This window comes from Cyprinus carpio, chromosome B15 (assembly GCF_018340385.1).
Source record: "Cyprinus carpio isolate SPL01 chromosome B15, ASM1834038v1, whole genome shotgun sequence".
NCBI classification, from domain to species: domain Eukaryota; kingdom Metazoa; phylum Chordata; class Actinopteri; order Cypriniformes; family Cyprinidae; genus Cyprinus; species Cyprinus carpio.
This window is the reverse complement of record NC_056611.1, coordinates 16,211,790-16,223,073: the sequence shown is the minus strand read 5'-3', so window position 1 is coordinate 16,223,073 and position 11,284 is coordinate 16,211,790. Positions and strand designations below refer to the sequence as shown.

General features: G+C 37.4%; 1 protein-coding gene across 2 annotated transcripts; it reads right to left on the bottom strand.

Annotated features, from left to right (window-relative positions):
• Nucleotides 1-2,357: 2,357 nt before the first annotated feature.
• LOC109056316 (high affinity cGMP-specific 3',5'-cyclic phosphodiesterase 9A-like) lies at nucleotides 2,358-11,066 on the bottom strand. Of its 2 annotated transcripts, none has more exons than XM_042739468.1 (20): nucleotides 10,194-11,066; nucleotides 9,396-9,548; nucleotides 7,970-8,040; nucleotides 7,753-7,830; nucleotides 7,616-7,659; nucleotides 7,418-7,472; nucleotides 7,246-7,316; nucleotides 6,604-6,691; nucleotides 6,396-6,477; nucleotides 6,218-6,292; nucleotides 6,047-6,133; nucleotides 5,845-5,949; nucleotides 5,681-5,763; nucleotides 5,342-5,498; nucleotides 4,675-4,788; nucleotides 4,414-4,518; nucleotides 4,206-4,334; nucleotides 4,026-4,121; nucleotides 3,771-3,842; nucleotides 2,358-3,563 (listed from the first exon to the last, which is right to left on the bottom strand). In XM_042739468.1, the coding sequence occupies exons 2-19, from the start codon at nucleotides 9,462-9,464 to the stop codon at nucleotides 3,798-3,800; spliced, it is 1,554 nt and encodes a 517-aa protein (XP_042595402.1). In that variant the 5' UTR covers nucleotides 9,465-9,548; nucleotides 10,194-11,066; the 3' UTR covers nucleotides 2,358-3,563; nucleotides 3,771-3,797. The 2 variants fall into 2 exon arrangements, with proteins under 2 accessions (XP_042595402.1, XP_018929068.2); XM_019073523.2 differs by having other exon boundaries at nucleotides 2,359-3,563; nucleotides 3,771-3,848; nucleotides 10,194-11,064.
• Nucleotides 11,067-11,284: the final 218 nt, after the last annotated feature.

Genomic DNA, 11,284 nt, shown 5'->3' with positions numbered 1-11,284 from the left:
TTTTTTGATCCACTTCAAATGTTGACTACTATATTTTTCCCAACATTTTAATTATCAACAAGTACTTCTGTGTTGTTGCACACTTGACAAAGAAACTTTGACAGTCTCTTCATTGTAAACATTCAATCCAGCTTTTTGAAATACGACACATACTGTAGCTGTTGTCACGATACCCTGAAAATCAGAAAACTTCAAACGGGATTCATTGGTGGGAAAGCCCCTAATTAGCAAGAGGGATTTGGAAACTAATGACAATGAAGGAAAGCAAAACAACACTGTCCTTTAAAGAGAATCCAAATCACTTTTAATTTGACTTTACTGTTTACACCACATCGACCGCAGTGACACAAAGCAGATTTAATCTGTTTTGGAAAAACGTTCCAGGGAACTTATCTCCAACACACTTTCACTGACAAGCACGGCTTCAAGTGAGACGCTGGACAGATAAATGGTGATAAGTGGCAGAGAGAGAATTTTAGCGGAGTCAAATTACCAGAGGCCCGTTCCTCACACAGATAATGTGTGCTGCTTTCCAGGAGACTCACCGGATACTTGTGCAAACCAAAGCTAATGAGCATCAGATACCAAACTTATTATCCTCAATGTTTAAAAAGAGTTTAAATATTGTACACTTAAAAGTTTGGGGTTGGTTTACTATTTTTGACAAGTCTCTTATGCTCACCAAGGCTGCATGTATTTGACCAAAAAAAACGGGGAAAATTGTTAAATATTATTACAATTTAAATCAACTGCTTTCTATTTGAATATATTTTAAAATGTAATTTATTCCCAATGGCAAAGCTGAAATTTCCTCAGCCATTACTCCAGTCTTCAGTGTAACATGATCCTTCAGTCTAACATGCTGATTTGCTGCTCAAGAATAATATTATTATTATTATTATCAGTGTTGAAAACAGTTGTGTTGCTTAATATAACTGTGGAAACAGTGATACATTTCTTTCTTCAGGTTTCTTTGATGAATAAAAAGTTTAAAAGAACAGCAATTATTTTAAATAACATAAATGTAACTTTTGATCATTTTAACAGTAAAAAGTGTTTAAGAAATCATACTGTTCATATTCATAAAAAATCATTTTGCTTTTATATTTAGATTTTTTCTAACTTAATATTTGTTTTACAAATTATATTATTAGAATTAAAAAGTGATTGAGGAATCAATAAAATCTACAAAACTGTATATTTGATTAGTGACTTACTGTAGAAATGCATTTCTTGAATATTTTATATATTTTTATATATTTTATTTCCAGAAAATGAAATTTAACAACTATCAATGTTACATTTAACAAACAAATAATATGAAAAAATGTTGAAAATATGAAAAAATGGTAAAAAGTTCAAAGTTGTTTGTCAGAAATATGTTACAATACAATACTTCACACAGTAACTTTATTTTATGACCAAACACCAGGTTTTTATATATCTGGGTGTGACTTTTTCACGTTTTCAGTTTCCACTCTTGAGAATGTTTCTTTTGTCATCTAATTGCTCTTCTTTCAGTGGTCTGAGTGGAGAGCACAAAAGAGCTCTTTAGAGAAATATTGCCACCCTGTGAACAGTCAGTGGAGCACAGGCGACAAAACCTGAAAGTGCCAGCACACACAAAACACAACTTAATGGGTCAGTCTGCGCCTTCTGGGTACAAAAAACTTTTTGTTGATTCTTAATTAGTATGGGAAGGATTAAACTGATGTTGGGACTTTTTTTGAACATGTCTGAGACATAAATGACGATTCTTCCTCTCAAGAGCTGTAAAAAAAAAAAAATGCAATCAAAATGTAAATATTTTGCACTTTTTTGTAGCTAAAAGCAAAGGCGGGCCTGGATGCACTGGAATAAGAAGGAGCGTTGTTTTCATTCAAATGAATGTTTTCGTTTCTCTGAAGTGGGTGATGAAACAGGCTTTGATAATCTGTGAACTCAATATGTCACAGTCGAGTGGAGACGAAGCAAGACACGCCAGCAGATGGGTAATTGAAAGCTTAAATTAAGGCTCATCATCTAATAGAGGCAACAAGATGAAGAAATGTATTTAAAATGATGCCATTTATCATGAAAACAAGCCAAAGGCACAAACAGATCCAGTTGGGATGGAAAAAGCATGACTCTAAAATACAGGTTGAGGTATACATGTTTCAGTTTGTGCACCAGGAACAATGACAGACAAGCAGTGCTATATAATTTGTGCTTTAGACCTGCATTTTGGGTCACGTGACTTAAAATTAAGTCTATTTATACATCACTTTCCACTCGTTTTAAAAATGAGCTGCTTTAATTGATAGCTTGCAATGATGAACTTTGCACTCCAATCCTGTTTCTACAAGTAATGCAGCCCTAAGCGAAGGAAATATGTGCCGTGATCTCCATCCATCAAAATGTGCTGCTCTAAATGCCAAGACGCCAAACACTGACAGTGAAACATATGAATGAAATGATGCGTACAGGCCTAACCTTGTCATAATAGCAAACACATGTGACCTCCTGGCGAGAGATTTTATTACCACATTGATAAAAGGAGAAAAGAACAGCCACGAGGCAGAACTCCCACAGACTTTATTGTCTTATTTTGAGGAAGTATTAGAAGCAAACCAGAGCAAATAGGATACAGAGAACAAAAAATGGTGGGAACATTGAGCCAAAGGGTGGAAATATTGAACGTGGTTAGCAGGTATGACTTCTGGTATGACCTTTCAGATAGCAAAAGAAGAAATTTAATAATTTCAAGGGATGGTGACCCAAAAATTTTAATTCTACTATTTACTCTCCTTCAAAATGTTCCAAACCTGTATGACATTATTTCTTTAGCAGAACACTAAAAAATATATTTTAAAGAACTGTCCACACAATGAAAGTCAGGACTGAGAATTTTTCAAAGTAGTTTCTTTTATGTTCTGTAGGGAAAAAGTCATGAGGGTGTGTAAATTATGATCAAATTTTCCTTTCAATTGTATCATCTGTCTGGATATTCTAGTGCAAATGCATTGATTTAAAACCTCAATTACCCAAAAAATAACGAGAAACCAAATCAAAACACTGCAAAGGGAGTTCTCAGGTTCCTTAAAAGCTGCTATTCAGATTTACAGTGGTATTGTGCTCACCACAAAACCACCTCAAATGTAAACTGCTGCGTTCTGGAGGAACTCAAGAGAGAAAAAGTTGACAAAAGGAACCGTATCATATCTTGCTGACCTTTTATAATCATCAAAACACATTTTCAAAAGGCACTAGTTATGGTCATACGTCATGCTGAAATCCAAATTGCAAACAAAAAAAACAACACACCGGACTAAAACTGCAGTGATAAATATATATGCCCATGTCAGCCGAAAAGGTTTGATAACTGACTGATGACAAAAAGAAATAATCAGACCGGCCTAGCAGTCTGTTGCAAAAGGAATCGACTCGTGATTTCATGATTCAATCAAGTGACCCTTTAGATTCAGTAGATTCAAACCAGCCGTCTTCAACAGCAGCCCAGCGTCTCACAGATCCTCATGCCAGAACTCTGTCCACACAGTGCAGACGGGTCAAAAATCAGACTCCTAAAATTACACAAGAAAACTCATCAGCCATATGTTTCCTCCTCCAATAATGCTCCACTATAAAAAGCACAGATTACTGGAAAATAACTGTCAGATGCAAGTGAAGGAAAAAGAAAACAAAACATATAACAGTGAAAAGAATGGCTTTCTGTAATATTAAAAGGACAAAACACTGTGCTCACTGTATAATGGATCAAATATACTTACACAGTATCATTATGCGCACAGCAGTGCTTATTTCTTCTTCCCTCCTAATGACATATTTTCAGTTTTTTTCTTCTGTGCCTCATTGAACAAAAAACATACCTTTATGTTAGCAAGATGGGGCTCTATAATAATGCTGTATGATATGTATGACTGTATCTATGATGTCTATATACCATATATTATATACACACGTCTTTTTATATATTATTATATTTCTTTTAGTAAGCTATGACTATGAGCTGTAAGAGTGTTTACCTCGGTCATGGCATCATCAATTTGCTTCAGCTCCTCATAATGGTCCCGTGAGTCTCTGAGAGGCTGCACCATAATCTCTTCAATCTGAGGGAAGAGCTGAGAGGAAATGAAATGAGCAAATGATGACAGAATTTGCATTTTGGGTGAACTATTTCTTTCCTGTTTGACTATTTCACCTACCTTCATGACAGTTTCAAACATGGGGATGAGAACAAATTTAATGAAGCCAATCTGGGCTGTGGGCTTGGTGACTTTGTCTCTGTCCATGAAGGGTGCCACAGGAAGCCCCTCAGATTTCTCTCTATCACTCTGAACAAAGACAAGACAGCGTAAACAAACCCACCTGTCACTGCAGAGCAATTATGAAACAGATGTAGAGGCAGCCAACCTGTATGAAATATTCCTCCAGCAGACAGTCCACCCACGGCTCTGCCACCTCTGTAGGCCGGACTTCATTGGAAATGTCACAGCATTTGATAAGAACCATCTTTAGCTGAACACATGAGAAGATGACAAATCCTTACTTGTCTAACTGTCAACAAATCTGTACCTATCAAATGCATGCCATATACTGCTGATAAACAATCTTTTTTGCTGGTTAAAGCTAGTTTAAGATGTGATTTTGGCGGAAAGGGTGTATGATACATACGCAAGTCACATGCTCCTCGTTGGTGAAGTCAAAATTGTCCACTTTATGCTTGAAGGAGTCCAGAATCTCGCCATGCCGGGCCATATCCGTGGCCAAAATCAGTGTGATGATAGCCTGCCAATACATTGTCATATAATAAAAACATATTAAGATATTGTAAGAACATTTACTGCAAAAAATAACTTTGTGGCCATTCACACAGAATGGTTTTGCTTTCTACCACAGTTTTATATGTGCTAGACAGATGTCTTTGATGGTTGCACTTACATCTTTTTCAGTATCTTGTGTAAGGGTATTGCAATATACTGATTTTGCCAATAAACATGATATTTAAAAATATAAATACTGATATCACATTAGCAGCACACATGCAATAATAGCATAAATAACCCAGCACCTGTTACATTTCATCTTGCTGACACTCCAACATAGTAGGTGGCAGTACTGCACCTTAAACATCATAGTCTGCAGCAAGCACAGATCAACAACAGGAAATTGTTTTTTGTATGCTTATGTACAGTTATGGTTACAAACTTTCTCTCTGCCTTCCTACACTCGTATTTTGAGTGTGCACTACCCTGCGTCTCACGTTTTTAAACACAAAAATGCATTCTGTGTGAGTGGCCCCTTAAATTTCTTAAACGAGAGTTGATGTTTTGTGCTATACCTGTCGGATCTGTTTAAAGGCCTCCGGGTCCACGTTTGCAAATATATTACACTCCGGCAGTGAGAGTATCTGGAAGGCCACAGCGCAGTGGTGATTCTCCAGGGGCGAGATGTCATTGTAGCGCACTGCCAACTCAGTACGAGCATTGATTTGGTACCTGCATAAAGACATCGCTACATTATCTCGTCATATGTCATGGGAATGATTACTAAGATAAACGGCACAGATATAAGGCTGTAAAATTGTCATCACGAACATATAGGCAAATACCTGGGTACACCTGTATCTTTTTATGAGAACTGACTTGAGAGCATAATTACACAGAGGTGAAGATCTTACGTGTTGTTGTATCCAGGGTGGTCTAAGTCGTGACACACGGCAGCAGTCATTAAAATGCCCAGATCTGTCAGCGTGAGCTTTTCCTGTAGGCCACACACGGGTTTCCACTTTTACTGTTCCACAGTAATTGCTGGGCTAATTGCTACATACGTAAAAGTTCTCACCTGAAGGTTGCAGAGGTGGATCATGCCATACATCATCTGACTCACGCAGAAACAATGGCGGAAATTATGGAACGGGTTGATGCGGTAATTTTCCTGAATGCCCAGCTGAGAACATATAAAAAGAATCAGAGCTGTTAGAAAATTCAGTGGAAATCACCTTTCTTGCACCCTTTCATTTATACAGTTATACTAATTTTCTTACTAGCCAGCGTTTGAGAGTAATCGGGTTCATGTTAAATTCCTTCACAAGGCCTAAGTCATGGTACATGTACTCCAGGCAGCTCAGCATCTGATAAACAGAAAAAAATAAAATTAGCATGTGTGCACGATTTCATCTCTAAATGTATTGAATATTCCACTGAGTCAGACTCACTTCATTGTGCTCCCAGTGCCAAACATCAAAGGTTGGTTTTTTCAGCGCTTCAATGGTCTCCTGAGAAAGTGTGTACTGAGGAAATCAAGATTAACAGAGATTAATACCACATAGGGACAAGATGTTCTCACGCAGGTCCCATAATTCAATCAAAGCTTGCCATAAAACTTTAAAGCACCTTTGGGTAGCTGGGGACATCACGTCTAGGAGTTAATTTCTTTCCATCGTCGGAGAAATTGTACTTGCATGGACAATTCACTCTAAAAGGAGAGTGGTTGATTAGTCATTTTGATACATTTGTGTTTCTTTTTTGAAAAAGAGCCGCTCTAGATGGATAAACAGATAGATCGTCACGCTTGCGTTGGAAGATATTTTCTTTCACTTACCTTCCTCCTGCTCTGGAAGTCATCTCATCTCTCAGTTTCTTCAAATCGTTTTTGCACTTTTCGATCTCTACAACCTTTAACCCCTCCACTGCATAGAAAATCATCAAAGTAAGAAGAGTGGTTATCACTTGTTTGTGCTGTTGCTGGGGTGGCCTGAGCAAAAAGAGCAAAGTCTTAATGATATTTGGGTCTCTATATATGGTGCAGGGTTCTCCTCAGGATCTTCAACAGAAGCTTGAAGGCTTACAAAGGCAATATCATACCTCTCCTCAACAACCCATATTTGACCCTTTGCCAGGAGTTTGATTGACAGGTGATCTGACCAATCATAGAGCAGAATCTGCCATTTTTCAGACAAAATAACCAGACAGGAGAGTAGATTAACGTCAGTGGACCTGAACTTGAAAAATCTTGTGTATTTACGTCTTTCTGCGATTGAAACAAGAAACCTTCTGATGTTCATTCATGTTTATTTCGTGCAATAACTAGAAAAGAGTACGAGATGATCAGTTCACATGCTGCTTGAACTGAAAATCTGTTCAGATTCTTTTGAGTCTTGTAGTGTACTTCAGCTTTAAGTCTGAACAACAATGAAACCAGATAACAAGAAAGCAGTCAAACAGCAACACTGTCATTACATACGTTCTACTCTCTTCTCCAGCATAGCCAGTCTGTTGGTCACTTCCGTTTTTAGTTCGTTGATCCTGAATGCTCTGTAGAGGGAAGAAGAAATGTTTTCCTGGTTTTAGTACAAAACCATTAATGGTGATAAAGATTCATCTTCAGTCCATGAGAAAACAAACATGTCCATTACCTGCTGAACTGCTCTGCAACCTGTGAGATCACATTCTGAAACATATCTTCCTTTTCTGTTGAGTTAAATACACAGGCTATAAATCAGGCAGAACACCTCTTAGCTTGAAACATTATAATGAATAAGCAAATGTAAATCTAGGGTAGTAAAGGTCATAAGTGAGTCAAATATTACTGTAAAAAAAATCATGCATGTTACCTCCCAGCTGGCCGGTAGACAAAGGAATGACTTTGTACAGGGAGCTAAAAAGACAAAATGGAATTAATGACTGACAGATTAAACTGAAAATTAACATAATTGCTTATACAAACAACAAGCATCAGGCTGTGTTTTACTTGGGGGTGTTGGTGGGCATCGTGGGATCAATGGACACAAGTGCACCTTCAGGGTTCGCCACCATTATAGCAGTGTTCCTATAGACAGAAGAAATAAAAAGTTGACAAATTTATTATGTTTGGCACTGAACATGTTGTACACTATCGAGAACTTTATTCTCAACCACTGCAGGTTTGTAAAATGGATTGAAGTGTTGATTATCAGTGATATACAGACCTAGGGATGTTGGAGGAGGAACACAGCAGTTCTTTGATATCACATGGGCTGCAGTGACGACTGAAAAGCACCTGAGCAGGACAAATAAGGGTGTGTTAGTTGTATTATGGGTGTATTTGTTGTCATACTTGCACTAATAGTCTCATGCTACTGCACTATTAATACTGCAATGCAATCCAAACACAGAACTTGATATAAGTATCTTGAAATGTCATTGAAAATATTGGGGGATTTTTTTTTCGAAGGCTTGATTGTGTTTATGGGGTGCAGTGATGAATTAATGATTTTGATTCCACCAGAAAAATCCCTTTAATATCTCAATGTTTCTCCTAAGCAGAAATTAGATTAAATAGAGACTTTGGCTCAAGTTTCACACTTTACTCAGATTGTCAAGGACAACTAAGTTTGTCATCACAAGTCATAGCCCAAAATATAAGCTCAAACATCAAATACTTCAGCTTTGCTATCGACATATTCATAGTAATATCAAGTTAGTGGTCTAAAACTTAATTAACTTCTTTCAAAACCATTTAAAAATCTTACACACCCCACATTTTGAAGGGTATTGTAAATAAATATAGATAGATATGTTAGAGTTAATATGTTCAATTAAATCAGTTTATTAATTAAAAGCATTAAAATAGAGAATAACAAAGTTGAACGAGGCAGCTGTGGTAGACAGGCTCAGATAGCCAATAAACATATGCCACACTCAATGCTCTCAATGTCCACTTGGCTTCTCTGAGCTCTTGGGAAGTTGTGTACGCTTCAAGATGAACTGCTGAATCTGACACATGTATTTCTAAAACACGTAAAACATTTTTCATTCATCAATCAGAGATTATAATATGCAGATACTGAGTATGATTGAGCATCTGTAAGATCTGTATGTAGAACAACGCTCTGTAAATTAGACTTAACCATTAACAGTTCTTCAGTCAGTCTCTAGGAAACAACAGGAGAAAACAATGTGTCAAGTGTCACAACATAATGCAATGTCAGTCACACCTGTGGAACACGCCATCTTCAGCTTTATTTTTAACCTGTGCACGCTGATCTCCCAGAACTCCTCTTGACAGATTTAGTGCTGTGACAAACTGCTTAATATCTGGTTTATTGGTTTTGATTCAGCATTTCAGGACTCAAATATTTGTAATAAACTGATATATTGACTAGGACCATGTTTAGCCTTTTTTTTTGTTTGTTTGTTTGTTTCACTATTGTTCTATAAAATGCATTAATTTAATTTAAGCAACTGTGTGTGCATTTAATTCACTCACTCATTAAGTTGTCAGGAATATACTGCCCATCAGACACCCTGCTTTCTAGTTATTGGTAAACCACCAGTAGTACTTCAAGATCTCAAGATAACCACTAGCTTGTGAGTTTAAATCCAGATAAATATACACTAAAATGAGGCACTCACCTTCTGCACTTTACCATCTACATCTAAATAGATGGTTTTGGGAGCATAAGAGGAGGAGCCAGACCCCATGCTGACAGGATAAACTAGTAAGCCACTTGCCCTGGAACCCCTGTCCAGGAGCAGATCCACCGGGACCAGATCTCAAAATGTTCTCTGCAAATAAATAAATAAAGAATTATAAGTACAAGTATTTAACCATGTAGTCATATGCTGTCAATCAAACAAATAAGCAGAAATCGAAGATTCAGTTAACCCATAAAATTGTGCTAACCAGGCTATGGAGCAGAGCTTAGGGTTAAAGCATTGTTACACTTTGCAGAAACAAGGGTCAAGCTATTTATTTATTTCTATTTTTTTTCCTATACAATGAGTCAGTAAGGTCCAGTGTTGAATGTATGGTAGGAAAAAAAAAAACAGTTGAAACATTCTAAAATACCTTCTTTTGAGTTCTACAGAAGGAAAAAAATCATTAAGGTTAGGAGTAAATGAAAAATTATTTACATTTTTGGTGAATTATTATTTCTTAAAAAGCCAATTAAGTGTTGTCACAAGACAAATCAATCCACAGAACAGACTTTATAGTGCACATCTGTGCAGAAGTACAACTTTAATAACTCTCAATTGACTCTGATTTCCAAACAATCAGACATAGTGTCACCTGAGACTTTCTTGGACACTTTCTTGAAGATATAGCAGGCCGTGTTTATTTCTAACCCTGTAACTTAATCTGGACGTAATGAAATGTTCTATTCGTAGCATTGCAGATAGAATGTTTGAGTCAGAAAATAGCAGTCTTGCCTGTGCGGCGTCAGCAGCTCCCAGTTCTCTCCGCATGCAGGCAGCGTTCCCAGCCGTCCCAGGTGCTCAATGGAGCCAAACAGAGCAAATGAGCAAGGGAAACCTGGGTGTACTGAAGGACCCTGAATATAATTGTCACTCTCCACTGTTGTCAGGGGGAACAGTTACTACGGTGAAAAGGTGCCCAGCCCCCTTGTTGTCTGTTGTAATCATTTAATTTAGTCCTTTCATTCATCCTGCTTAATTTAGCAGCCCACCCTGGAGTCTATATTTATGTCTGAAAAAATGATGGTCCATTGTGTCATTTGCAGCTTCAGCGCTTGAACAAAGAAACTTAACTTTTTAACTTAAAACTAAAAACTCTGAGGTCAAACTAAAGGCAAATTTACATAAAAACGTAGCAATTACTATAAAACTGAAGCTGTGTGAAAGTAATTGACATAGCCACTCACAAAAACGTTGGATCGCGAACATTATTATTGCGGCTGGATCATTAACAGCTTGAACAAACTGGGGATGGAAGTGTGAACAGCAGATACAAGCGCAAACCTGTTCTGAGCCTCCTTCCTCTCTAATCTCCTCCCCGAGTGGCCAGAAAAGCTTCCTACATCTTAATTCTCGGAGTCTCATGTGCCATTGACTACACTCCTCTGTGGAAATAGATTAGCAGTCTGAGCCGCCCAGAGGAGCTGTTTTAATGCTGACACAGGGGTTTTGACGGTTTTGATAAGAACATAAGACTGGATAGGGTTAATGTGGATAATAAGAGATCAAACCTGTTTTTTTTAACCATTTGGCCAATGAAGTTCACGTCTAACTTTCAGCATCACCAAAGGTGGCTAAACAACGGACCTGCACAAAAGCATAAATTTAAAAGCTTATGTGACTAGGTGAGAAAGAAAACCACACCTTGTGTAATCAGAAATGCATATGCTTGCTGCTAATCATGGGACAAAAGAGAAGAGTCCGGTCATATTTCAATAATAAAGGATCTAAGGGAAAGACATTAACCTGATAATAAAAGGCTTTGTGGTTGTTCAGTTTATGGATGTGTGTCCGGGCCAGATCTGGGTAGGAATATGGAAAACTCC

What these genes read in the sequence shown, in the direction of transcription:
- LOC109056316 (XM_019073523.2), bottom strand. Translation starts at nt 9,464, where the DNA reads ATGGGGTCTGGCTCCTCCTCTTATGCTCCCAAAACCATCTATTTAGAT. An exon ending in TAGATGGTAAAGTGCAGAAG is followed by an intron (nt 8,041 to 9,395) that starts GTGAGTGCCTCA and finishes TGTCCTGCTCAG; the next exon opens with GTGCTTTTCAGTCGTCACTG. An exon ending in TGTTTGAAACTGTCATGAAG is followed by an intron (nt 4,122 to 4,205) that starts GTAGGTGAAATA and finishes ATTTCCTCTCAG; the next exon opens with CTCTTCCCTCAGATTGAAGA.